Source organism: Thalassophryne amazonica, chromosome 1 (genome assembly GCF_902500255.1).
Source record: "Thalassophryne amazonica chromosome 1, fThaAma1.1, whole genome shotgun sequence".
Classification (NCBI taxonomy): domain Eukaryota; kingdom Metazoa; phylum Chordata; class Actinopteri; order Batrachoidiformes; family Batrachoididae; genus Thalassophryne; species Thalassophryne amazonica.
The window spans coordinates 13,527,465-13,555,392 of record NC_047103.1 but is presented as its reverse complement, the minus strand read 5'-3'; the positions used below and the strand labels follow the sequence as shown (position 1 = coordinate 13,555,392).

At 40.0% G+C, this 27,928-nt stretch overlaps 1 protein-coding gene across 3 annotated transcripts in view; it reads right to left on the bottom strand.

Annotated features, from left to right (window-relative positions):
- Positions 1-24,081, bottom strand: part of nup58 (nucleoporin 58) — a 47,014-nt gene extending 22,933 nt beyond the window's left edge. For 2 of the 3 annotated variants that reach the window (XM_034164855.1, XM_034164931.1), the window contains exons 1-11: positions 23,675-24,080; positions 20,673-20,836; positions 20,533-20,562; positions 17,561-17,833; positions 17,214-17,379; positions 14,829-14,894; positions 12,729-12,903; positions 12,066-12,145; positions 11,684-11,802; positions 6,592-6,674; positions 6,188-6,389 (exon numbers count right to left, since the gene is read on the bottom strand). In XM_034164855.1, coding sequence (XP_034020746.1) covers positions 6,188-6,389; positions 6,592-6,674; positions 11,684-11,802; positions 12,066-12,145; positions 12,729-12,903; positions 14,829-14,894; positions 17,214-17,379; positions 17,561-17,833; positions 20,533-20,562; positions 20,673-20,836; positions 23,675-23,754 — 1,438 coding nt within the window. In that variant the 5' untranslated portion in view covers positions 23,755-24,080. Of the gene's footprint in view, positions 1-6,187; positions 6,390-6,591; positions 6,675-11,683; positions 11,803-12,065; positions 12,146-12,728; positions 12,904-14,828; positions 14,895-17,213; positions 17,380-17,560; positions 17,834-20,532; positions 20,563-20,672; positions 20,837-23,674 lie in introns of all 3 variants that reach the window. The other variant, XM_034164772.1, reaches the window with a different exon arrangement.
- Positions 24,082-27,928: the final 3,847 nt, after the last annotated feature.

The window sequence follows — 27,928 nt, the reverse complement described above, 5'->3', positions numbered from 1 at the left end:
TGGAGATTTTGAACATGTCACAATTTTCTTTGCGCACATGCACAAAGCTGCACACAGTTTACAATGAGTTTACTCTCGTGCACACCAGAGTGAGTACAAGTGTGTGAATTAAAGTCATTCAAGTGTCAGGGCACCTTAAGAAGTGACCTATTGCAATTTCCTGTAGAAAAACTGAATGGGGGTTGAGGTACCTGGGAAGGGTTTCAGGACTGCATTGTAGACGGGGGAAAGCTGGTGTCATAATGCAACTCCTCTGTTCAGTGATGGTTGCTCACAGTGGACATAGATGGCTTCTTTAACTCCTCTTTCAAACCATCAGGCCCAGATCAAAAACCACTGTACCTAGTCATGTCAATTCTGGATTCATGTACTAGTTAGTCAAAGGTCCACATACACTCAAATGAATGCCTCATAAGCAGCATTTAAGATTCCTGAAATTATCTGAATTACTTTTAAAAGCCTCTGAATGACTGACAATTTGACAATTAATAGCAGAATCTTTAGTTGTATTTAAGAACAAACCTGAAGAAATGGTGCCTTCTTTATACTTGGCACTTAAAAGGGAGAGGGAAAAAAGAAGTCTAAAGAATTAAGCCAAGGATTCTGGAGCAAAACAATATCTCACAAAGCCAGGGACAGACTTGGCATCACTGAGGAAGGACGTCCACATTAACATGCCAGAATTATACATTTGTTCTAAAGTTCTGCCAGAAAATCAATAACAGCTAAGGAATTAACACAGATGGGCGAACCCAATAATCCAAAACTGACTGCTGATTTTAGAGTAATTGTTTCATCCATGGTCGACAACTTTTTAGGTCATAGTGATGGAGAGCTCCATTAAAAAGGCGCATTAAATGTAGAGCAGGTTTGATAAGTCTAAGTATATCAGGTTTTTGACCTAGACCACATCCAATGTGCTCAGACATAAAGAAAAGTGAAACGCCCCTTTCCTGCATTTTCACAAAAACAAAGTTCTCATAACCCTGAAAATGCATTTCAGACAATGTTGAGACTCTATTTAAAAACACCACAGAAAAACAGGTTTTGCCACAACTTTCCTTTTAACTGTCAGACTGGAAGCTGTGAATTAGAAGCCAACTTCAGAATAATACTTTTGGGGTGGAAGATGTGAATAATGCCCAACAAGCATAAAGTTATCTTCGTTAGCTTAGCTGTATTCAAATGCAAATTAAATTATGCGGTACCTCATACTAAACAGCTCCAAAAACACAGACTGTCTGCTGTCAGTTGATAGATAAGCGCACATCATGCAAACATCCCGTTCAAGTAATTAACTCACCTGGGTAGTCACTAATTATTCTAGCTCAACCCAGCAGCTATACAGCTGAATGGCTAGCATGGAGTGCTGGATAGCTACCGCACAGTGGCATACAAATATTTGGGAATCACTGGGGCTTGAACTCTACCATGAAGCAACAGACAAAAGCAGCTGTAAGCACATATTCCTCCAATCACAGCCACAAACACCTGTAACTCCTGCAGATTCGTCATGGCATCTTGGTGGCTTCCCTCACTAATCTCCTTGAAAATGGCCTACTCCAGACAAATTCACCACACAGCACTAAAACAATTTCTCCAAGACATATTCTGTGATTCTGAAATTTGTTCATGTGTCCATGCCCTGACTTATCACATGTAGTGGTATTATGCTCGAAGTGTGTCCATACTTATGCATTCCATTATTTTGGCTTTGACATACACATTTTTTTTTTTTACACTTAATGTACAGTGAGGAAAATAAGTATTTGAACACCCTGCGGTTTTGCAAGTTCTCCGACTTAGAAATCATGGAGGGGTCTGAAATTTTCATCTTCGGTGCATGTCCACTGTGAGAGACATAATCTTTAAAAAAATAAAAAAAATAAAAATAAAAAAAATCCGGAAATCACAATGTATGATTTTTTTTAAATAATTTATTTGTATGTTACTGCTGCAAATAAGTATTTGAACACCTACCAACCAGCAAGAATTCTAGCTCACACAGACCTGTTAATTTTTCTTTAAGAAGCCCTCTTATTCTGCACTCTTTACCTGTATTAATTGCACCTGTTTGAACTTGTTACCTGTACAAAAGACACCTGTTCACACACTCAATCAATCACACTCCAACCTGTCCACCATAGCCAAGACCAAAGAGCTGTCTAAGGACACCAGGGACAAAACTGTAGACCTGCACAAGGCTGGGATGGACTACAGGACAACAGCCAAGCAGCTTGGTAGACGACAACAACTGTTATGATTATTTATTAGAAAGTGGAAGAAACAAGATGACTGTCAATCTCCCTCAGTCTGGGATTCCATGCAAGATCTCACTTTGTGGGGTAAAGATGATTCTGAGAAAGCTCAGAACTACACAGGAGGACCTGGTCAATGACCTGAAGAGAGCTGGGACCACAGTCACAAAGATTACATTAGTAAACATGATGCTGTCATGGTTTAAAATCCTGCAGGGCAGCAAGGTCCCCCTGCTCAAGCCAGCACACGTCCAGGCCTGTTTGAAGTTCACCAGTGACCATCTGGATGATCCAGAGGAGGCATGGGAAAAGGTCATGTGGTCACATGAGACCAGAATAGAGCTTTTTGGAATCAACTCCACTTACCATGTTTAGAGGATGAGAACCACTCCAACAAAACCATCCCAACCATGAAGCATGGGGGTGGAAACATCATACTCTGGGGGTGCTCTTCTGCAAAGGGGACAGGATGACTGTACCGTATTGAAGGGAGGATGGATGGGGTCATGTATTGCGAGATTTTGGCAAACAACCTCCTTCACTCAGTAAGAACACTGAAGATGAGTCATGGCTGGGTCTTCCAGCATGACAATGACCCCAAACACACAGCCAGGGCAACTAAGAAGGGGCTCCGTAAGAAGCATTTCAAGGTCCTGGAGTGGCCTGTGCAGTCTCCAGACCTGAACTCAATAGAAAATCTTTGGAGGGAGCTGAAACTCCAAACCTGAAAGATTTGGAGAAGATCTGTATGGAGGAGTGCACCAAAATCCCTGCTGCAGTGTGTGTAAACCTGGTGAAAAACTACAGGAAACGTTTGACCTCTGTAATTGCAAACAAAGGCTACTGTACCAAATATTAACATTGATTTTCACAGGTGTTCAAATACTTATTTGCAGCAGTAACATACAAATAAATTATATAAAAAAAGAAAAAAAAAAATCATACATTGTGATTTCCGGATTTTTTTTTTTTTTTAGATTATGTCTCTCACAGTGGACATGCACCTAAGATGAAAATTTCAGACCCCTCCATGATTTCTAAATGGGAGAACTTGCAAAATAGCAGGGTGTTCGAATACTTATTTTCCTCACTGTATGTTGCAGAAATTCGATTTTGTTTAAAAAGCATAAATTTTAGTGATTGTAATGGAGGCCAAATCAAAGAAAATTCAGATGTATAATACACCAAAGATTCCTAAACTCGTGCATGCTACTGTAACCAAATAATAAAGAAGAGTTGTGGGACTCATATTTAAAGAGAACTTCAAACTTCATGTTAACGATTTTGAGTCATGTCACACTGCTACCTGGTTACTAATTTCCAAAATATTTTTTATTCAGCCTTTCATTTCTCGCTTTAGACATTTTGCATTTTAGGATTAGTATCACAAATTTAAAGAAATACATTTGTGGATTAAGTGCTGGGCTTGACTTTTCAAATTTACAATGTGAGCTGTCAAACCCTGCTGCTTTTACAGCCTGATTAAATTTGAATATTGCTTTCAAATTTAATGCCACACCACCATGACTAGAAATGACCCTGATAACCATAGATAAATAACTGCACTTTAACTACAAACTGTGAGAGAAAAGCTGCAGAAACAGGCCGCAGTACAAATCAAATCAATTTTATTTATATAGCGCCAAATCACAACTAAAAGTTGCCCCAAGGCGCTTTATATTGTAAGGCAAGGCCATACAATAATTACGGAAAAACCCCAACGGTCAAAACGACCCCCTGTGAGCAAGCACTTGGCGACAGTGGGAAGGAAAGACTCCCTTTTAACAGGAAGAAACCTCCAGCAGAATCAGGCTCAGGGAGGGGCAGTCTTCTGCTGGGACTGGTTGGGGCTGAGGGAGAGAACCAGGAAAAGGACATGCTGTGGAGGGGAGCAGAGATCAATCACTAATGATTAAATGCAGAGCGGTGCATACAGAGCAAAAAGAGAAAGAAACACTCAGTGCATCATGGGAACCCCCCAGCAGTCTAAGTCTATAGCAGCATAACTAAGGGATGGTTCAGGGTCACCTGATCCAGCCCTAACTATAAGCTTTAGCAAAAAGGAAAGTTTTAAGCCTAATCTTAAAAGTAGAGAGGGTGTCTGTCTCCCTGATCTGAATTGGGAGCTGGTTCCACAGGAGAGGAGCCTGAAAGCTGAAGGCTCTGCCTCCCATTCTACTCTTACAAACCCTAGGAACTACAAGTAAGCCTGCAGTCTGAGAGCAAAGCGCTCTATTGGGGTGATATGGTACTATGAGGTCCCTAAGAAAAGATGGGTCCTGATTATTCAAAACCTTATAAGTAAGAAGAAGAATTTTAAATTCTATTCTAGAATTAACAGGAAGCCAATGAAGAGAGGCCAATATGGGCAGTCCTACATATTTGTTTAATATCCGCATTGAAGGACATATCCTGATCAAAAATGACTCCAAGATTTCTCACAGTATTACTAAAGGTCAGGGTAATGCCATCCAGAGTAAGGATCTGGTTAGACACCATGTTTCTAAGATTTGTGGGGCCAAGTACAATAACTTCAGTACAGTCATTTTTGTTTTGTTTTTCCAAGGAGAAGGTGATATACCCGTAAAAACGGCATCATAAATAAACATGTCAATGGTGTTGAGGTAAAATTTGCCCACAGGTTTTAATTATTATTTTACTGTACAGGCCTTTATTTAACTTTTTGGAATATGTTCATCTACAATAAAAGCTGAAGACACTGGTCTCTGAATAAACATTAGGTAGTATCTTAAATCTTCTTGCATCCATAATACTGTTAAATAAAACATCTTTGTACTCTCAGAATAAGTCTAAGTAGTGTACACAATCAATGTACATTGCCTTTTTTGATTTACAAAAGAGCTGTTGTTCAGATCAAGTTCATGTAGGCCTCGTATCACACATAAGTGACTGTTCATTTTTAAGTACGTGCGGCCTGTTATTGGTTCGAACCTGGAGAAAGATATAAGATGCATGCTTCGTTCAATTCTACAAAATATATTTTCAGTGAAACCAGCAAGTGCCGTTCAATATGTTAGACCTTCCTTACATGCAAACAACCTCTTAGTAGTCGGACTAAACCCAGTGGGAGCTACTTTATAACAAGTCTATGAATTATAAATAAACCGGTCACCCAAACACATCCTAGAATACTAGCCCTCCCCTCCCCGCCACACACACAGATACACATCTAATCCTGACTAGCACTGTATTTGCTACGATCTAAAACACAGCAAGACTAAGATTTGTAACCTCACTGAAAATTTAAATCATCAGGTGCTCCCCACATCAGCAGAATAAAACTGGCTCCAAACCTGAAGCCCTAATTTTGAGATTCAAGTGAGTCAAAGAGAGAGCTGAACTTTCTCTAAGGCTGCATCCTTCTTTCAACAACCTGACATCTGCTCCAACATCCAAGACACAGAGAGTCATTTGGTAGTGAGGCCCATCACATCACTGGTATCGCGTTGGGTTTGTGTGGCATTTTTCAAGTGTGTAGTTCTGCAACTTGGCACCAACACCGCCCGGGTCTGACAAAGTTCCCACACGGTCTTCCTGTAATGCATCCTCAAGCTGTTATTGTAAGGCTCACCCAATAAATGGGTCCAAACAAACAGTATTTTTGTCTCAAAAATTTCTCAGCACTACCAGAGATGATGTGGTAAGGCAGCACAAGTTTACCAAGCAACGTCTGCCTCCTACATTTCTACCATTTGAGAAAGCACCTGTAAAACAGCTTGGCACAATTTATTGTTTTCTTAATCGCTCATTCTAATCTATTTTTAAATACCTGGGTGCACAATATTCTCCACCCCTTAAAATGCACAGATTCTTCCCTCAAACAGTTTTTGCATTCCCTCTCCTCTCCCGTCTTTTACTGAAACAGGGGTAGAGAAGGAGAACTTTCTAGAACTTGTAGGCAGTCAGACCTGGAGTTGGCTGCTGTTGCTGGGTAAGTGTGGCTGCCATGGCAACCGCTGCAGCGTTGGGAACGCTGGAGAACGGGGCAGGTCCGGTTGTGACTCGCGGTGCATTCTGCCACTTCCTCCTCGACACACGCTTGGATTCAAAGACGTCAGTGGAGTCTTCCAGGAAGGCCCGGCGGTACGAAAGATACTGATGCTTTAAAATCTGTGACATGACAGATGAATAAAAATGAGAAGACAAAAAAAAAAAAGTGTTAACGCCTTTTCTGAAGTATAACTTCAAGACTCGAGATTTAAACAGCTAAGATCTTCATGGGACAGATTACGGAGGCCAAAACCCACATTTTCCACTCCGTGCTGTGGAATAATAATATTTAACTGGTCTATGATCACACACAGGAACCGACCTTCACATTCTCATGAACAGACTGGAGTTGGGCGGCCTGTGCAACAAAAGTCTGGTACAACTTTTGCATCGCCAGGGTGAGATCTGTGAGGACAAAGACACAAAGAAGAGAAACCATCTGTGAGCACATCTGCAAATGTTAAGGAAGAGAAAAAAAATAAGGATCAGCAGGAATATTAATACACCGCCCCCCAACTTGGAGGGAAGGAAAAAATACTAATCATTTGGCCACCAGACTGCAATTATATTAAAATACAAATAATACAAGTGTCTGTTACAGATGTTGTCAGCTACAATCTTGTGATACAGAAAACGGCAAGATGAAACCTGGTTTCTCATCACAGTTTTCACCAACTCCTAACAAAATGTTTCATGCTCTATGCACTTTTCCAGTGATGGTTTAACAGTGATGACATTCAAACTTACAGCAAGAGTGCAATCTGCAAAAATAAAACACTGAGCTGAAAGAGTCTAAAAAACTCTGTAGAACTGGAAAAACTGCGACGTTAAAGGACATGTTGCACTTATTTAACATCCCGGTTACCAAAGAACAACATCAAAGTATTCATGATTGTAAGTCTATCTGCGCACATACGGCAATAATAAGTGGTAGCTGATGTATTTTATTGCTAATTATTCCTGTCGCACAGCAAGTCAGCAGGTGCATTTCCAGAAAACATCTTAAGGCACCTTGACACTTACATGAATTTGATCCCCACACTACTGCGCAATTCATTGTGCCAATGCATCCCTCTTTGTCACACTTGACGCCACACTACAAAAAATAATTTCGTAGCCAATGACGCATTCTCGCTCAGAACCTGACTGATGAAACCATTCTCTTGTCGCTCCCAGAATTGCAGAGAAATTATCTACAGCTGCAGTTTGTCTCGTGTGTGTCATGTGGTGGAGAACGCATTTGAAATCTTGTCTCAAAGGTAATTGTTGATTATATATATATATATATATATATATATACACACACACACACACACAGAGTAATGGATTGGTAAAACAGTTGCATTTTCATTCCTTCTTAAGAGTTGGATAATGTATCTGTAAAGTTAAAGTTATCTATATTATAATAGGCAAGTGGCTTCTGTGTGTGTGTGTGTGTGTGTGTGTGTGTGTGCGTGGCTTCAATCACGCAAAAACCAGGGAGAGCTGACATTTGCCATTTAGCTTGCTTATGTATTTTGGGTCAAGGATGAATGCTGTGAAAACGGAAAGATGATAGGGCAAATATTTTTGGAGACATTAGCAATTTTAGCTAACCAATAAACAAAATAGACGCTGTGCTGCAATGCACCATGGGAGTTCGGGGTTTTGAGGTTTTAAATGTTATTTTGGTTTATGTTAGTTTAACAGTGTTGTTAGTGTTATTGATTTGTGTTTTTGTTGCACAACTGGTTTCGGCAATTTAGACGTCTCATGTTGCTATTACCAGGAGTGACTTAAGTTTCATGTTGGTACTATGAGTGAAATGTTTAGTGGTTTTAATGTCTTCACCCACTGTCTGTCAAATTAAAACCACCTGCTTACAGCAGCTGTGCGTGCATGCGTGCCTGCTTGTTGCTAACTACTTTCTGGACTCACGCCATTCCAGCACGGGGTGGTAAGTCGTTTTTATAATAAAAGCGTGAGTGTGGTGAGTGATTTTAAGGTCAATGCAAGTACATAATATAATTGTAGATACAATAAAAATATATGGATGACACAAGAAAGTGAAAACACTTATTTCCATTGTGGTCCATTTAAAAATCAAATGACAAAATAGTAAAAGTAGAAATGAAATAACAGTGTATATGATAACAAGAACCTAAACAATTTATAAATACATTAAGACAGTAAATTAACCCCTTAAGCCCTAGAGCCTATTTCACCAAACTCACATACCCATACATTATGATTTATTTCTCAGCTTGTACAAGGTCAAAAATGCAAAAGTTTGGATAAGCTAAAAGACAGGTCCTAGGGGATGTTGTGGATGCAAAAAAAATGAAAGCAAATAATAATTGGTAGGAGTAAATGAGGTTTTTTCCACAAAAAATGAATTCCAATTTATGTCTTTATTTGCTTGGAGTTTCAGATGTGGTTAGTTGATATGTGAATGAAGTGGATACATTTGTAGAGGAGACTTCGCTTGACATTTTGATGTATAATAAGTGTATGTTGGTGTCAGCATTGGTTAGTTATGAGTGTTCAAATGTTCCAAAACAGGGCAAGTCCCCAAATTTGGGGACTCTAGGGTTTAAGAGGTTAACATAAAAAATGACTAACAGGAAATAAAATGGTTGAGTTCTTCTAAAAATTCTTGAGGTCAAAGGTTCTAAAACATTCTGGACTCACACGCCATTCCAACTCATTGTAGAAGTTTTGCTTAATTTATTACCACCTTTACCACAAAAATGCCAGCTACCAATTTCATAAACACTACCCAATCTAGTGCCCGTGGATCCCCACGGGCAACACGCACCTCTTCATAATCTAATTTCAGGTTCAGATGCCCTGCGCACATGGACGCGCAGTGTTTCAAAATAGGCTGCACAATGTTCACAACTAGTTCAGGCAAGTGGCACGAAATTAATTCGTACCAGAAATTTTGAACATTTCAAAATTTTGTTTGCACACTGGCACACAGCTGTGCACAGTTTACGGTGGGTTTACTCATTGGCACACCAGATTGCATCACAGTACGGGGATCAAATTTGTGCAAGTGTCAAGGTGCATTTACTCGGTATTTCTCACCATGTGACGTATATTTTAGCAAATGCAGTAACATTCCGATGGCTGACAGACAGAGTGAAACGAATGATGCTATGTCCGATAACAAAGCTTCTGAGCGTTCATTTGAAAGTGATGGCTCTGATTTATCAGATACGATGGGGAAGTCACCCTGACATCTGGCAGCAAATTTGATGATGATTATGATGGTTGAGGCAGTTGCAGTAGGGTCTGCTGAAATACTGCCCTACCATTTGGAGCCAGAGGTCGAGCAGTGGGCTGCTGCCACTGACGTGGAGGATGTAGCTGTCAGGAATGATCAAGTGGGAAATACAAAATGGGGAGAAATCACTGATAATTTTGTATAACTGTACTACTTGGGCCTATACTAACAGTATATGCAGATGAGGACAAAATTATTAGCCCCCAGTGAAAGTTAATGTTTTAATTTCATTTAAGGTCTTCCAAAATTTCCCATTTCCTATTTTATAAACACGGCAAGGAAATTATTTTGGATGCTTACAGTTCTTTTACTGCATATAGAGAAACATTATTTCACCAAAAGCAAAAACCTTGAGGGTCAAAATTAATAATCATTTTTATACTGAGTGTACATTGGAAGATAACACTCAGTTCTATATTCATTTGATTAATGACAGTGCCAGTCGGGACCTCTTTGCTGGCATGGACATAGACATTGTTCTCCGGCTGTCAACTGTGCACCATCTGTGCGTGTCGACTTCTTTGATTTCAATTTATTTCATTTTATTTATGATGGTGTGGGCAATACATATTTAATCTTAGAACTCATTCTACAAGTGTTCTGTCTTTTTGCTTTTGTATTTTGTTCTCCTTGCTATTTTTTATTTTACTTTGACAGAGTGTCAGATTTTGGATCTTGATGTGTACAGAGTCTGCTATCTAAAGGGGCAGCACACTGTTTTAATCTCGACATAGCGCCCACTGTGAATGTGCATGCGGAACTGTCAGCCATTTTTCAGGCTGCCTTAGATTTTTCAGTTACGTTGATGACAACACTTATAAGCATGCACAAAGATGAGCCTCGAGCAGACTGTTTAACAGGCTACGTTCATGACTAATGGATGTGCACATGCACTAAGTCCTCTCACAGTGGAGAGCTGCTGGTTTTACTGTGACTACATTAAAATTAAAAGTTTTCATTTAAAACGTCTGTGTCTCCATTTGTGGTCCTAAAAAAATGGAATAATCTACCTGAGAAACTCAAGCGATGTCCAGATATCAACCGGTTCAAATATTTATACAAAGAAATGTATTCTCCAGATATGTATTAGATGAAAGTGGTTGAGCTGTGTTGTATGAAGGTGGTGTTATTCTTGAACCATTTCTACTGAAATACGTAGGTGGTAACTAGCTTGTACTGGGAGCTGTTTGGGAAATATTTGTTTTCTTTTAATTGTAATTATGAACTGCTGTTGTTCAGATTTCGTTTAAAAAATTAACGTTTATGAACAGGCACACATGCCTGGTTTGATTTGACTTCACGGAGAGGTGTAGGCATTGATAAGCTTTGCTTCTGCCTACGCCTTTAGGCACCATGTACATAGTTTTTTCTCTCTCTCTCTTACCGTCTATTTTTCTTTGACTACTTTATGAGTTTTGTTGTTGTATATGAGTGAAATTTTGTTGCATGGGCATATAATAAATTCAATTCAATAAAAATGAGTGATCATAACACGACATCACATTTATGTAAACTGCAATTAATCTGCGACTCCATTCTTAACGTTAGTAGCTACACGGGAGGTGATGGTTTAGTCGTTAAGCGTTGGGCTTGAGACCAGAGGATCCTCAGTTCTAACCCCAGCTTGACCGGAAAACCACAAAGACCCCTTGGGCAAGGTCCTTAATCCCCTAGTTGCTCCCAGTGTGTAGTCAGCACTTAGCATGGCAGCACCCTGACATCGATGTGTCAGTGTCTGTGTGAACGGATGAATGTGAGGCATCATTGTAAAGCGCTTTGAGCTTGTGATACAGATCGAAAAGCGCTCTATAAATGCAGTCCATTTACTATGTATACCCCATTCAACAAGGCCCTGGGATGTTTCCTCAACGCTACATAAATGCTGTCTGAAACACAAGTACTCTGTCTCCGTAACTGTTTGCTGCGAATGCTATATACCTTGCGATCGGTGCAAAGTGTCACTGGATGGCCACTAATCGCCTAACTCCAAGCTCTTATGATTTTTGTGCAACATGTCCTTTAATATGCGAGTATACCCCAACAGCAGACCTGGAGTCTGGATACAGGATTCAGCAGTAATATAAACAGTTATTTTGTCTCCTATGAGACAATCTGGATGCATGTCGACAGAAAACATTCCTCTGACCCTGCGGGGTGATGTGGAAACCACTGCTCTGCGTGGTCAGGTGGTTTTCCAGCTCTTCTATCTGCTGCCGGTACTGTTGCAGCTGCACCTCAAACTGCTCTATCAGGCTACGGAAATAACTACAAATGAAACACAACATGAATAAATTTGTTAATAAAAAACCTGACATATACAAAATGTCTGACTACTTTGTGAGGATGGGCATACTGATTTATGAAGCTAAGCATCAGATTTTGTGAGGTCAAAAGGGAGACAAAAATTAGAAGAGTTTAAGAAACTTGTGAATTTCTGCTTAAAAAAGAAAAGAAAATGTGGAGATCAACCAACCACAAACACCTATTTATTTATTGATTCTAAATTGCTTTCCAACATGCTCACTTACTCTGAGGGAGCTGTGTTCTCGTGCTGAAGACCAGGGGGAGTCTTTTGGGTACGCAGTGCAATGTCGGCATTCTTCAACTCCTTAAGAGGGAAGAAGAAAGTTGCTTTTCTGCATTACAAGTTCTGGTACGTTTTTGGTTCTACATTTTCAGAACATAAGCTTGAGCTGACACACACACACACAAACACAGTTCACCATTTAAAATAATATCACTCTGCTATTATACAGGCCCATAAGCACAACAAGTCCTACAGTCAACTGAGAACTGATGTGGGCCTTTCTGCATCTTCTACTGCTGCAGTCAGAAACAAAAACTTGTAAAACTGCTGCTATTGCACAATACACAAAATCCACATTATTCTGGTAAGTAAAATTTCGACGAGAACCAACTGCTTTTCGGTTTGTCAAAGTCACACTGGTTTGAGTAATTATTGACTATACCTCAAGATTCACCACATCAAGAACAAAAACTCAAAAAATCTTTTGGTCGAAAAGTGTGTGTGTGTGTGCGTGCGTGCAAAATACTGCTCAGAGTCTGTGAATCTTTTATCTATACTGTGTTCAGTACACACTGGCCAACAATTTTGGTTTCCCATTTTGTACTTTGACAGCTTGTTCAGGTTTGTATTGTAATTGTCGTCTTTTTTTTTTCTTTTTTTTTACCTGCGCCGTCTCCATCTTCAGCTTGTCGATGGCCAGTGCCTGTCGCTGTAAGCCACTGGCACTGACAGAGAGAAGTTGTTTAAGGCTTTTGATGTCATCCTGGACTTTTGAAATGGCCTTCGAGGACATCTGGCTGATGTCCTCTTGAACCTGCTTCTGCTCTTTCACAAATTTTCTACAAAATAGCAAAAGTGGAAATTAATGATGGGTCAGACTCAGACAACACAAAAAGCTCTTTGACACAAAGCAGTTAATCAGAAACCTTCATTTATGTGACAGATTGTGCATCTTTTCAAAACAAACAGCATGTCTTTTAGCTGTATCTCAGGGTGCAGGACTACTTTGTGTCCCTAGGGTGAATAAAAGGTCTGCGGGTCACAAAGCAACATTTCCTGTATATTCATTTTGTGAACTGTTTTGTAAATTGTGTCAGTAGCACGGCCCAAGCAGAGGGTCACCCCTTTGAGTCTGGTCTGCTTGAGGTTTCTTCCACAAATCATCAGAGGGAGTTTTTCCTTACCACTGCCGCTTGTGTGCTTGCTCTGGGAGTTGGTAAGGTTAGAACTTACTTGTGTGAAGCGCCTTGAGGCAACTTTGTTGTGATTTGGTGCTATATAAATGAAAATAAATTGAAATTGTATCGCGTTTCCACAGATGAAGAAAAAAGAAAAACATGCATCAGTCAATCAGCAAATTTGCATTGCAAATTCATTAAGAAGTCAGAACAAATGCACATTTGTGTTGTTTAATCATTAAATACGAGGCAGAGAGATGTGCTGTTTACATCAAAATTCCACTACATTCTCTCAAAACCAGGTTTGTTCGAAACAAAGTCACTTTCTACAAAGTTACACCGTTACAATGATAAATACTCTGGATTTTTTTTTTCCCCTCTTTTAAGTTAATCTGTGTCAGAAGTGCCCTGCTTTTGTTGCTATGTCAGCAGTGAGGGCAGAAACAGTATAACAAATTTATGGGTGCTGGCAAGAATTTTTTTTTTTTTTTTTAATGACTGAACATGAAGATGAAAGAGAACCTAATTCTTGCTCTACTTAATAAAAAAGTATTAACACAAATGTATTGAATATTACTCATCTGTAGTAAGTGCTGAAAACCCACATTCAAATCCAATTATATTTGTTCCACAAATCTGATTGGTTAATCATGTGAGATTTCAGTCCATAAAATATCAAATTGATGTGGCAAAATATTCGACTGCTTCACATTTGATGTATTACTCTGCACCCTGACCGCGTTGCTACACAGATGTCAATAATGCCACTGTCAGCTGAGAGCGAGAGAAACTGATGGAGCAATGACGATGCCGAATGGGTGAATTTAATCTATCATACAAAAGTAATGGTGTGGATTCTGATGCGGAATTACTCAATGCAGTTGACGAGATGGAGAAATCTGTGGGTCTGCTCACAGGATTTCCAGTTTGGCATGAAGACGCTGTTGCTACGGTAAGCTTCACCGGCCAAATTACTTACAGAAAAATAAAGCATGCAAACAATGGAATTGGATTAGAATGGGAATAACCCCCTTGTGTCTGATGATTTGCGACTGTAAAATCTAGCATCAACGCCCGCAAATCATCAGACACAAGGGTTGAAATGTCTCAATATAGCAATTACTTCCCAGCTTCAATTCGATCAGTGTCAATCTGAGATGGGAGGAATTCTGGAAAATTGGCAAATTCTGAAAGGCAGTCAAAAGTGCTGAAAAATGCTACTTTTTGCTTCAGTGGCACGCAATACTCAAGTTAATGCAAAATGTCAAATTTGGTGTTATCTCCATGCGGGTTCATCAGCTTTGAATGTTTTTTTTAATAAATCATTCAGCCCTATATGTCTACTGACTGTCATACTAAGACTATAGTAGGACTCAGTTGTATTAAATCTTTTCTGACCATCACAGTGCGCCAAGTTTACAAACACAAATTTGAATAGAAAGTTTTACTCCAATGAACGCATTTGGCCCTGTGTCTATATAGAATTTTTTTCTAGGTGCCAGTTCTTCTACCGCCCCCCCCCCCCCCAACAAATTGCTCTAAATGAGAATGAAGAGTACCATCACTGGTACTTGTACCACACTTACTGGAAAATCTCCACATCCTGACAAATGATTGGGGGCAGGTTCTCATCTTTCAAAGCTTTACTGTCCCTGAGAGAGAGAGAGAGTGAGAGAAACATTAATAGTTCTCAGAAAACTAAACCAATCAAACTGTGATAGAATCAGTCAACTTTTCAGTATATACTAGGCACGTGAATCTCATCACTGACGATTCGATACGCACTTCGATACACTGTCAGCGATACGATACGTGACAATATGATTCACCCCATTCCCCATTCGATGCGATGTGATATGTATTTGATGGCGATTCAATTCCTCACAATGCGATTTGGTGCTATACGATAGGGATGGGTATTGATAAGATTTTATCGATACCAATGCCATTATCGATTCCGCTTATCAATCTGATTCTTTATCAATTTTCTTATCAGACTCTTGTGAATTTTCTGTGTACTAAAAGTAGGCTTTACAGGTTTTCTATGTCAACAACATTTTATTGTGTCTTAAAGGTCACCGGATCCTTGATCTCTGGACATAAATGAAAATTAATCAAATCTGTACATGGTTACTGGATCCTTGATGTTCATGATGGATTCTTGATCTCTGGACAGAAATAGAAATAAAATCTGTAGTTTTTGTCAAAAGCATTAATGACACAAATGTAACTCCATAGACTCTGAGCTGAGCTCTTGCTGGCTGCACTGCACATCAGGATGTAATTCATAAAAAATGGAGGACGTCTCATTTTGTATTATAACATTTGGAAAGAGGTGTCATTTGATTTAAAAGGGCAATTTGCTCTGAAGTTATTAATTCTGACCGAAATCTATGCGGCTCTTTGGAGCTATGCACTTAGTCCCATAAAACAGAGGATATTATTATTACTATTATCTAATGGACAACTTCAGTTTAAGCACCAGCTGGTGTTCACGCCAGAGAATCATTGCGTAAAACTCCGGTGTGGAACGGAGGACGATTCTCGTTTCTTCCCCGCAACAAGACAAGAGTCCCAGTTCATGACTTTAATCTACACAAAGCTGTCTCACGATTGACATCTTTAAATGGCTATGAGAGGGGTCAATGAAGAAACTGTGGACTTGCCACTTCTGAAAACCAGCAAAGCAGAGAACCAGTGAATAGCGGGTAGAAGCGTTGCTTTGAGCAGACCTGCTGCAGTCTACAATTAACGTAGAGAAATGATCATTTTCCCAATACACACCCTCAAATGCAACGGCCGCTCCGATGTCCCGAACTGAAGGACCGATAAGGGAATCGTTAAGCAAAAAAGGCTATTGATGTGGCTTTGTTGTGGTAGAAATGTGCTTTCTGGCTTTTGTCCGTGGTGCATTTAATAACAACAAAAAAAAAAAAAAATGATGCAAGCAGGTAGCGAGCGATGCGATCACAAGTTCACCCATCAATTGAATCTGTGCACACTGAATGAATCGATGCACTCGCATTGCACACATTTTTATCTCGATATCAATTTGTATCAATTAATCTCCACATGCCTAGTACATACACAAAGATGAAAGCCACTTAGAACAGAAGACTGAAGAAATACTTCTAAAAGCCATTCATAATAAAAAAAAACAAAAAAAAACATGCATGCATCGGTGACAATGCTACGGGCATCACACAGATTAAGGAGCGGTACAACCGGTTTAAAGACGTCCGCACAACGGTGGAGAGCGAGCCACGCTCTGGTCGGCCATCAACATGCTGAAATGAGCAGATCATTCCAAAGTGAACGCTGTGGTGATGCGGGACTGTCGTGTGACTGTCCGAGAAATTGCGGAAGAGGTGGACATCAGCACTTTTTCGGTACATTCCACTGTGACAGAAGATTTGGCCATGAAAAGAGTGGCTGTGAAAGACATGCTGCTGCTAACGGCGGACCAAAAGCGCCTCCGTGTTGAAGTCTCACAGGACATGCTGTGACATGCCCACCTCTTCCACAATTTCTCGGATAGTCACACGAATGAAAAGTCACCGAAAGCCGTCTGAATCATCCAAATGGTTTCCACCTGGCTGTCGTCCAGTTTCTGGCAAAATTTGATGCGGCGCTGCTCCAGTCGTTCCGTCTTTTTCCTTGTAATGAAAATCCACCGAGCGCACTGCACATGTCCTCACACAAAGGCTGCTTACCAGAAAATGATGCAATCAACAGGCGTGAAAAAGTTTATGCATGCACACAAAGGTTCAAGGTTTGCTCATGCAAGCACACGTGATTCAAATCCATCAGGTTTTTGCAAAAAATAAAAGGTCAGATACTTTTCTAACAGTCCTCGTAGTTTGATGAAATGAAATATGTTTTTTTTTTTTTTTTTGCCAAGAAGTGCATATAAAGCATGACATAAAACTATGGCTTCTGCACACCATATACAGATGATTCACAGGACTTACTGTGTGGTGGCTCCACATGAAGCGTCGCTCTTATTATCGGATGACGTACTGAAGTCCACTCCACCCAGACCAATACTGTGAGCCGGAGCAGTCGACGCTGCTGTGGAGGTAGCCAACAAAGAACCCAACGTTAATCCACCACCTCCCAGAGTGGTTTGGCCCAAACCTGAAACGTAAACACAAGTGATGTACTAGTTAGATGTGTGAATTGTTGCAAAAAGCAGCAGCAACAGCTTGTTCATTTTAGAGCTAAGGCACCTTTGATGTCTCACCACTGTGCTGCTGTAGTTCAAGATCACATGTAAAGACTGATGTGCATCCTCAGAGGTCACCTATTTGCTCCTCACCTGTTGACGTTGTGCTGGTGAAGAGACCTCCACCTAGCGAGGGGACTGTGGATGCCGCAGTACCAACTGTTGGGGCACCGAGACCAAGAGTGAAACCAGTGGATGCAGACTGCTGTGGAGCGGTGGAGGTTAGGACAGAGCCAAATGTTAAAGCGGCCCCTGTGGGAGCAGATGAGGAAGTGGTGGTGGTGAGAGAGAAGGGCGTTGCTGAAGCAGTGGGCTTGTTGAAAGCCAGGCTGAAGCCAGTTGAGGGAGCGGTGCTGACTGCAGCGCCTGAGAGAGATTAAAGGAAAGCTAGAGCAGGTTGTGGCCTTGACAGTTATCTTGACAAACAGACAGACGAGGCCTCGGGGTTTGCAAATTAGGGCTGCCACAAACGATTATTTTGATCATCGACTAGTCAACTATTATTTTTGCAATTAGTCGACAAATCAGATCATACGGAAATTGTGGCTTATCGCACCAGCATGCAGCTGTCATTTGTCTTTGAATGTTACTATTATTTATTATATCATTTAATTATTTATTTATTTGACTATGTGCTATGGTTGGCAATATAGTGTTAATACATTCATGCCAATAAAGCAAATTGAACTTCAGAGCAAGAGAGACAAAAAAATAAAAATAAAAATAATGAGAGAGAGACTGGCCTTCTCAAAGGCTGCATCATATTTCTTTTCCATCATTGTGGTGAAGCGAGATCAGTCTCATGTCAGTCAAAAACATGCTCAAGATTGCTTCAGTCAGGATATTTGCTTGCCAAGGTGTGCATGTTAAATGGTAAATGGACTGCATTTATATAGCGCTTTTCCATCTGCATCAGACGCTCAAAGCGCTTTACAATTATGCCTCACATTCACCCCGATGTCAGGGTGCTGCCATACAAGGTGCTCACTACACACCGGGAGCAACAGGGGATTAAAGACCTTGCCCAAGGGCCCTTAGTGATTTTCCAGTCAGGCGGGGATTTGAACCCAGGATCTTCTGGTCTCAAGCCCAACACCTTAACCACTAGACCATCACCTCCCCCATGTTGTTGGCTTGGTAACAAAGTCCTCCACTGAAGAGAAACATTTTTTAGCATTGTAACGCAGCGTTATAAAGCATTAACATGAGGGGTGAGCAGTATATGTGGTAGAGATTTGGACTCCAGCGACCAATCGCGATAATGCTTGTTGATGCAAACACAGAGATAACAGAGCAGGAGGAGGTGGTTTAAAAAAAAAAAAAAAAAAAAAAAACGGTGCACACTTCAAGCTCTATACCAGTTGTTAAATTCTGTTAATAGGCCTACTACAATGTGAATTATGATTAATAATTTTCACAATGATTTTTTGTGAATTTTATGGTCGTAATTGGGTGCATGTATTCGCCGAATGCCGCAGCAAACAGTCTCATTTCCTCATTCAACATCATCTCGGGGCAGGAGATGCAGATTAAAACACACCTTCCCCTTTATCATTGGTGGAAATGAATGACCTAAGCCAATCAGGATCACCAACCCACATGGGGTGGTCTCTGAGGACTTTCTGGACAAAATGCCACCAAAGGCAGACAAAAGTACTAAGACTGCCTCCAGCTGGTCAGAAGCAAGAATGACAAAGTGTGAAATCACTCCAATGTACAAAATTACATCTCCAACACAAGTCAGAGAGGTCTTGTTTTGGACAGAAATTGTTTTTCCTGAGTGGCACAAAACGAATTTGGGTGGCATCTTATTGCAGGTACATAGTTGTTTATAAAAAAATTAAAAAAACACCTGAAGCATTTCCTGCATTTTAATGGAAATAGCTGTAAATATTTTTTGCTACATTTGTTCATGTTTTTGAAATTTACAATTTATATTTGCATTCTAAGATATAAAAATGGTGTTTGTGTTCGTTTGCACTAATCTGCACCATAGAGTGCTGTGTTTTAATTATGAGTTTTGAGAACTGCACAATAAATGTTCATGTTCAAAATTACATTATGTTTTTGTTTGTTATTTTTTTAAATCAATTTAGCTTTGCTAAGGGAGTATATAACCCATTCAGAAACAATTCCATAATAATTTTTACACTTGCGTTCATATCGCAATATATACTGTTACCATGAAGGGATTCAATTTATACCGTGATATGAATTTTAGGCCATATCGCCCAGCTCTAATTAGCATAATCACATTTCCTATTCAAACAAGACATCGCTGTTATAACGTTACAGCAAACACATAACATATATGTGCTAAGGCTAATGAAATCATCGTTAATGTCAACGTTTGCAGTTATCAATATAAATAAGTAGCTACAGACGTTAATGTTAGCGGCTATAACTAACCAATTAGCTTACCACGACGACTGTCCCACAACATGCTTTCTTCTCAGATGCTCCTGCATCACTGTTGTAGTGCCGTGGAAGTCATGTTCTGCCTTGCAGATTTTGGATTGCACGTTTTTCTCTTTAACTTGGTTAAAATGCTTCCAAACTTTACAGCTCCATTTCCGGCTAGTCATGACATTGTTTGGGCATATCTTTTCTGGTGACATCATAGCTGACCCGGATTACCACTACGATGCATGTGCGTCAAGGACAGAAAGTCAGCAGAAGGTACAGCGGCAGTTTTGAAAGAAAAACAAAGAAAAAAAAAAAAAAAGATGATGTTGATTATGAAATTAGTCACTACTGATATTGATAGTCAAGGTAATCCTGACTACACAACTAATTGTGGCAGCCCTGCTGCGAATGCTTCTGTATGTCTGTGCACAGGACAAGTGTTTGTGGAGCGATGGTCCTTGGGTCAGGGAAGAAATGTGTTCTTCCGCCCCTCCTCCCTTTTTAAATTTTTTTCAACATTGTGACAGGTTTTCCTGTCATCTTTTCCAAATATTTTAAGTCTTTAACATCAGACAGATCAGTACATCAACATCACAATGTGTTATTTCCCAGACGTGTCCACCAACTGATTTCATAGGCCTCTCAAATCACCATCTTACCCAATGTAAGGCCAGTCACTGGTGCCGCACCTGTAACAAATCAACATTGTAAGATAACAGGTTTGAATTTTGCACGCTTAAAGCAAAGCAAAGCACAGTTTGTTGGTGCTGACATTTGGGTATTAATGTAGTTTCCTTACTGGAGGAGGGTGTATTGAAAGTGAAACCTCCAGAGGGCTTCTGACCCAAGAGACTCCCTCCGAGACCAAGAGACGTGGTGGTGCTGGCAGTGGAGGCAGGGACTGCAGCTGCTGTACCCAGAGCAGTAGGAAAGGAGAAGCCACCAGTGCTGGCTGCAGGTGCACTTAAAAGGAGACAGAGAGAAAAAAAGTCTCAATCACTGCTCTTCCAGACCAGCAGAAGTAAAACACATTCAGAAACCAGAACATTGTTACAATTAAAATGATATAACCAAAAAAAAAAAAAAAAAAACCATTACAATATAAACATGACAAATCATTACATTTTTAGATGGCTCCAAATACGTTCTTCACCTCATTAAACGCGCGCGCATGAGAAAAGGAGCAGCTGGAGTGCTCCTCTGTGATTCCGGAAGTGATTAGAGCTACTTTCAATAGCCAACTCAGACAGAAAATGACTAACCCGCTACAAAATAATTATTTTACATATGCAGCTTCCAGCGCACAATGCGTGGCAGCCAGTGGAACAAAGCACGCTGTCCAGCTGGGAACACAGCGAGTGAGAACGTCACGACAAGTGTGTGCAAGTGTGTGGATCAAAGTAGTGCAAGTGTCAGGGCACCTTTAATCACTACAGGAGCACAACATTAAGTTTACAAAGCAAATTTGACCAGGACCTACTGCCAAAACTGTACTTTACACAGATTTTTTTTACCAAATTTTACCAAATATTTTAATAAGCAATTAAATGTTTTGTAAAAAAGGCTGGGTAATATGACAAAAAACTATTTTCCATCCTACTGATCAGTATTTATCACAATATAAAATTGAGTAATACTGTCAGTGTGACGGCTATAATGACTGAAACATGAAGAAACCTGAGGGTTTATTATTGGAATTTTAGAAAAGTAAGTTCCTTCAGCTGCTCCCGTTTGCACTTGCGGTCGCCACAGCAGAGCCGATGTGGATCTGCATGTTGATTTGACAGAACTTTTACACCAGATGGTCAACCTGACGCAATTCCAACATTACACGGCGAAAAGGGCAGGGGTGGGGTGTGAATCAAGAATTTTTCACACTGAAACCAAGCACCATGGTTCTCAGTAGGATTTTTTTTTTCCCCTCTGTGTAATGGGATGGAAATTCACCTTAATGAGCTGTGTCAGAGAAAATCATGCGGGGGTGGCTGGATGGCCAACTCTGATTGTGATGAAGTTTTCACCATATACCCATCAAGTAGATTGAATAGGATTGGCAAAGTTAGTTTTTCCAACAGGCAAAATTTTACTTGAATTTTGGTCAGTTCAAAATTTGATGTCAAAATGGCCCAAGATTGTTACATAATAGAAAAAGTGAGTGCAATTCCTCATACGGGGTGCCAGTGACCTTAAAAAAAAAACACTGTTCTTTTTGTGACATATTTCCTTATATTTCTGTAATATAGGTGAGCATTTTCAGGGCCAAATCTGGGTGAGCAGTAAATTTGAGTTTATAAATTTTAAGTTTGTGACTACATCAACTGATAGAACATCAGCATAAAGTTAATTGCTAACATGTAGTTTTAAGTATCTTCGCATTCTGTGAGGTTACCAAATTGAGCATTCTAAACGCAGAAGAAGTTGATGAAAAAATTGTGTTAAATTAAACCTCATAAAAGTCCTCATAGATAGTCCAAACTATACCTTTTACAGCAAGAATGGTGACAAAGGTCAGTTTCAGTTTGTACAGGGGTCAAAAGTTAAAGTTGCCCCAATTCTGGTAAAAAGTGATGGCAGAGAGCCGCAGCAAATCCCACAACACACACGGAGTGAAGGATATTATTATTTTCTTTTACATGAGGGACAATATCTTTAGTTTATGAAGCTGTGAAGGGGGATAATAATGGTTCTGTCCATGGCAGAGAACCGCATCGTTGGATGCCCCACAAAAAAGGCACATTAATGATGAACAGGGATCGTCAGAAAGGAATGAGAGCTGGTTTCAATTTATGAAGAAAAATAACCTGCCTGTGAACCTGCTTTTGGTAGGCACACAGGAAGGATAAACTCGCTACAGTACAAACTTCCTGTTTTTGTGGAGCTAAGATCAGAAAAACCTGAATTTGGTCTGCACACAGACAGGGTAAACATGGTACAGAACAATGTACTTGTTTTTTGCACAGGCACGAATATACAACTCTAGTATGGGGGTAATCTCAGCTCGTGACACTGGCTGTTAACAGGTATCCGCCTTTGCTGGAAAATTAACCTTGTAGGACTGGCATCTAGTTCAGGGGAAGCCGCAGACTCTCGCCCCATTCATGCTTTCGAAATCCAGACATCAGCAGCAACCCCAATGGACCTCGTGGTCTATACGAGGTATAGCACTTGATATTGTATTATAAGCATTTATGATAAAGTTTGGATGGCTTTTGCTGGGTCTGTGCACATTCAATAAACATAGTAATAAAGCATACTAAATATGCACGCAATACCATATCACAGTTATATAATAGGGAGGATGTGGAGGCAAAACTGACGGGGCGAAGTGTCTCAGAACCTTTCAAGGTTTAATGAATCAGAACCTCTTCACGGTCATTGCAAAAGTACAACAAAAGAGGGAGGACACAAATAAAATTTACATTTTAGAAACAAACTGTAATAACATATCCAGATTAAAATCTCTGCCATATTGTCCAGCTCAAATTTAACGGCACACATTTTCCTATCCAGAGTTAGATCTTAAATAAAAATTCTGTTAGACTTGACAGATGGGTTAAACTTGCATGTGTTTCTGAACCTTTTTTGCCACATTAAGATTATTAATACCTGAAAATAAATTTCTTGTATGTCTTAACTTTCTTGCTCATGTTCTTGCTTAAATTCGATTTCTGAAAAATATTACGAATAATGTATCGCTTAATATTTTTATGCAACAGAACGCCCACATTCAGCTACATGCTAATGTCAGCTAAACACTGGCTACGCTAATGCTAGCAAAGTTACGTTTTGAAGTGTTATTACCTGGCTGCGGCTCCAAACATAAATCCTCCACCTGTGTTAGTAGAACTGAGAGTCCCCGATCCGAAATTGAAGCCAGACATTTTTTTTTTATTTTAAACAGTTGTCTAAATTTAACATCAACTTGCTGGTGTCGCGTTAGCCACTATTAGCATCACAGCTAATACGCTAGTTAGCCCAAAGAGATGCCGACGTGAAGGCCAAACACGCGCTTTTATTCAAGCTAAAACATATCGGGAGAAACAGTACAAACATTTGTTACTACATTATTAAATACATTCGTTTTCTTCAAACGTTTAACGGCTGCTCAAACGCCCTGCACTCAAGAAAACTAAGTTATACTTTTCCTTTTCCGCGCCCGTAGTTTCCAAAACGCAAGTGCATACTGGGTAATTTCATTGATTTTCCTGAACTACATTTCCCATCAAGTCTATTGTTAATCACGTGACACGACATTTACCTTCTGTAACTACGCTGTAAATGCAACCTAGTGTTCAATCGGTTATGACTTCAAAATAAAATTCCTTAATCATGAAAATTGACATTTACGAAAAATATGAACACCTAAGCTCATATATTTCAAAGTGCTTAACAATACCAAATTTACATAATAACACCGTAGTTTAAAAACAACAAAAACTTGTAAAATAAAAATTTATATTAGAAAAACAAGCACTGGAACATAAGTATAGGCACAATGTAAACACATAAAGAGGGAAACTGATGTCATGTTCTATTTGTATTATTGGTGTCATACCTAAAACGTGGTCAAATATCTGTAAATGTTGCTGATATTGTGGTCAGGGTTTGAGGTTTGTCTTGTTAACTGGTTTTACATTTCTGGTCTGTTTTGTTAGTTTTTTTCTGATTCATTGGTTTTCTGTATGGTTTTTCTCTTGCTGGGTTTTTCTGCTTGGGTCTGTTTGTCTCTGTCTCTCTTGTCTGTCTCTTAGTTCTTGGTGGTGGGTGTTTCACTCCCTCTGGCCACGCCCTTGTTCTGGTGCTTTCCACACACATCTGATTTGCAGCTCCTCACTTGGGGTTGTATAAGGTCACTGGGTGCTTTAGTCCCTCACCGGATTGATGTGCCTTGTGCCTCTTTCCAGCTCTGTTCCTTGTGTTTCATAGTTCTGCCTGCCTCAGAATGTTCCTGACCTCCTGTCGTTTGATCGACTATGCCTCAGCCTGATGTTTTTTGTACTCCTGTATTTTCTGGACTGCCTACTCGTGTACTGATCTCTGCTATCCTCACAAGTAAAGCCTTTTAGCAACCAGAGCTGTTTGTTCAAGTCGTGTATTTGTGTCTAACTGTTTCTGACCAACCAGCCTGATAATTGTAATGTTTATTTTGGCTGCTCCAATTTTTGCTCAGGGAATTGTCCACAACTATCACATGAAATATTTACAGTATATACTTGAGCTTTTGGCAAAATTCTGTTGTACCTGCATTAATGGAAAAATATCCACCAGGTGGACATATTGCTTCATTTCAAGAACCTTGGTTACAGGCTGATGTGAGACACAAGGACAATCCTGTTGCTCATAGTAGTAGATATGTTGAAAATGTTTCCATTGTGATGTTGGATGTTGCCATTCTGGTTAGGTACTGTATCATTTCGTGCATTACTGTTTTAGAATGTTGTTATTTGACTAATGCTACGTACATGCAGGTCTATTATCTTTGGTCATGTCTGTCTGTCTGTTTGTTTGCCTGTCAAAACACAAAGAGCAACTTCATTTAAACTTCTTGGATAATAACACACTTCATTTAATTATAGCAGTCCATCCAGCTGTAAATGGATATTGGCCTTGGCTGGGGTAGTAACCTGTGATAGACTGGTGTCCCATCCAAGGGAAGCTGTAGACTTTCACTTACTTCACAGTAAGAATCTGGGGATAGTCTCAAGGCCTGTATAGGACTTACATCTTCTTAGTGGATAAACTCAGTGGACAATCTTCTCACAGCACAGGTCACGTCAAGGTCATCGATCAAGGTCAACATCATCGTTTTTGATGAAGCCACTTGGGTGACTGGTGAAACATTTCCCAGCTCAACAAGTAGCCCAGTTGTCTCAGCTAAACTTCAGGCAGTTTCTGATCTTTGCCTGGATGACTGAGAGCCTATAGAGTCATTTACAATATATTAATAACTATATCTCAGGAATTAGATGAGATATTGAAACATGGTTTCCTGCATAGGCTTCTGCTCCTCTTGCGGATGTTAAGTGAAGTCAAAAAATTGGCTGACAAAAGGAAGACACTGCAATTGTCCAAAAGCTTTGGTCTGAGTTGAAGCCATTGCATCTCTTTGAGTGGCAGTTAGCCTTCTGATTTGTTTTCAGAAGATCCGCTAATTAAAAGGCCACGTAGGGTTGGCTTTAGGTTTACATTTTTCCTAGTCATACCTGCATAGCTATCCATACTTCATGTAAAAAGGAGAACAGCATATCAAACCAAAAAATCATTTCAACAAGTGACTGAGGTGTGTAATCATCAATGATCTTGACTGTCAACAGGGCAATATTCGCTCAATTCTTGGTTGAAAATACAATTTATTTTTCTGTGGTGAATAGGGGAAGGGTCGAGTAAGGTTTGTTTAAGGTTTGGGTCTATACGGTCACGACCATTATTATATTATGCTTGCACAAGCGTGACATATGGTTAGCATAACATGCAGTGCAGTTTAATTCTACTCTTCAAAATGATGTATTATTAATATAGTAGTAGTATAGGCTAGTCTTTGAGGAATAAGGCATATATGCCTTTGGGTTCTGATCTGTTCAACTCGAGCTGGTTGTCCACTCAGGAGCTAGCTATTGTTCCAGTTATTAACTCTATGACTGAAGAAGATTGCTTTGCTGTACCGGTTTGCTCAAGGTTTGAAGAGCTTTACAGAATAATCATGGGTGCTGACATCGGGCACAAGAGCTTGGTTTATAGACAGTCTATATATTGAGGATAATCTTGTACAGATGGATCATATCCAATCTACAACTGTGTTGCTACAAACTGGACAGCTGAAGCCTTTGAAGTCTGAATTGGTAAGATAAGTCTTTGAGTCCATCAAGTGGCTCTGTTGCTTGATGGTGCACCCTTTCGATGGCACCCTGATTGCCGTTGAAGATCGGGCCACAGATGACGTTGACTTACTCGAGGTGCAGTCTGACGTAGCTCTTGAAGAGGATGAATATTTCATCTAGATTGGGGGACGTGCGCTGTACACTTTCTTCATGGCTGCAGTTGTTTGTTCATGAAACGTGAGGGTCTTGCCAATAATCACCGCAAGATCTTTCTTTTGACAATATGACAAGATTGGTTTGTTTGATTTGGTGATCACATTTGGTGATTAGTAATCCAGTATGATTACGTAGTGAATGTGAAAATCTAACCCCTCATCCACGTTGTGACACCTGGGTAACGGATCAAGTTGGGGTTGTCTGTTGGCGTGAAATATGGTGCCCTGTGCTCTGTGGCCACGAGTGTAGCCATGAAGACCCAACAGAAACCCTCAACACGAGACAGCTAACAGGGCTCTGGTGAAGCAAGAAGTCCTCAAGGGTGAATCAGGCGGAACAGATGATGGCTTGTAATCCAATGGCTGTGAAGGTGGATGAAGGCTGCAGCAGGTCCTCAGACCCCGATCTGGGATTTCCCAGATGGAGAGCCTCTGATGACAATCTCACATGCTCAAACAAAGAGTGTGTAACTATCAGGATTGTTCCACTAGTTTGCATGTGAATGTTACTGGATAACTCTGTTGCTTTCTCTGCGTAAGGCACTGTTTACCGTATCAATGGACAACAAAACGCATAGACCATTTTGTATATATTGTTTAAAATGTGCATTTGTGTTTATTGTTTGAACCTTTTTGTTGTACAGTCTTTCACACAAGACCTCAAATTACCTTTATAAAGTGTCAAAACAGTTGTTTATTATAGTTTGCTGTGTGTTTTGAATAAATGTGTGTGGAAAATGATTTTTCGCTTTATTTTTTCCTTATTTTTGATTGTAAACCTTTATTACACTTATAAAACACAACTATAGCATATATATTTTGAAAGTACAGGTTGTCCTGAAAAAAAGAGACATAAAACTTGATTGTGGGATGCAGGGAGAGCTATTAACAGCAATAATAAAACATTAATGCCAGGCGAGTGAGTTGTCCAAAAAAATGCCCTCGGACCCCCGAGGGTTAAACAAACTCACACACAGCTATGTCTGTATCGACCCTGGATGTAAAATTCCACCATCCCATCC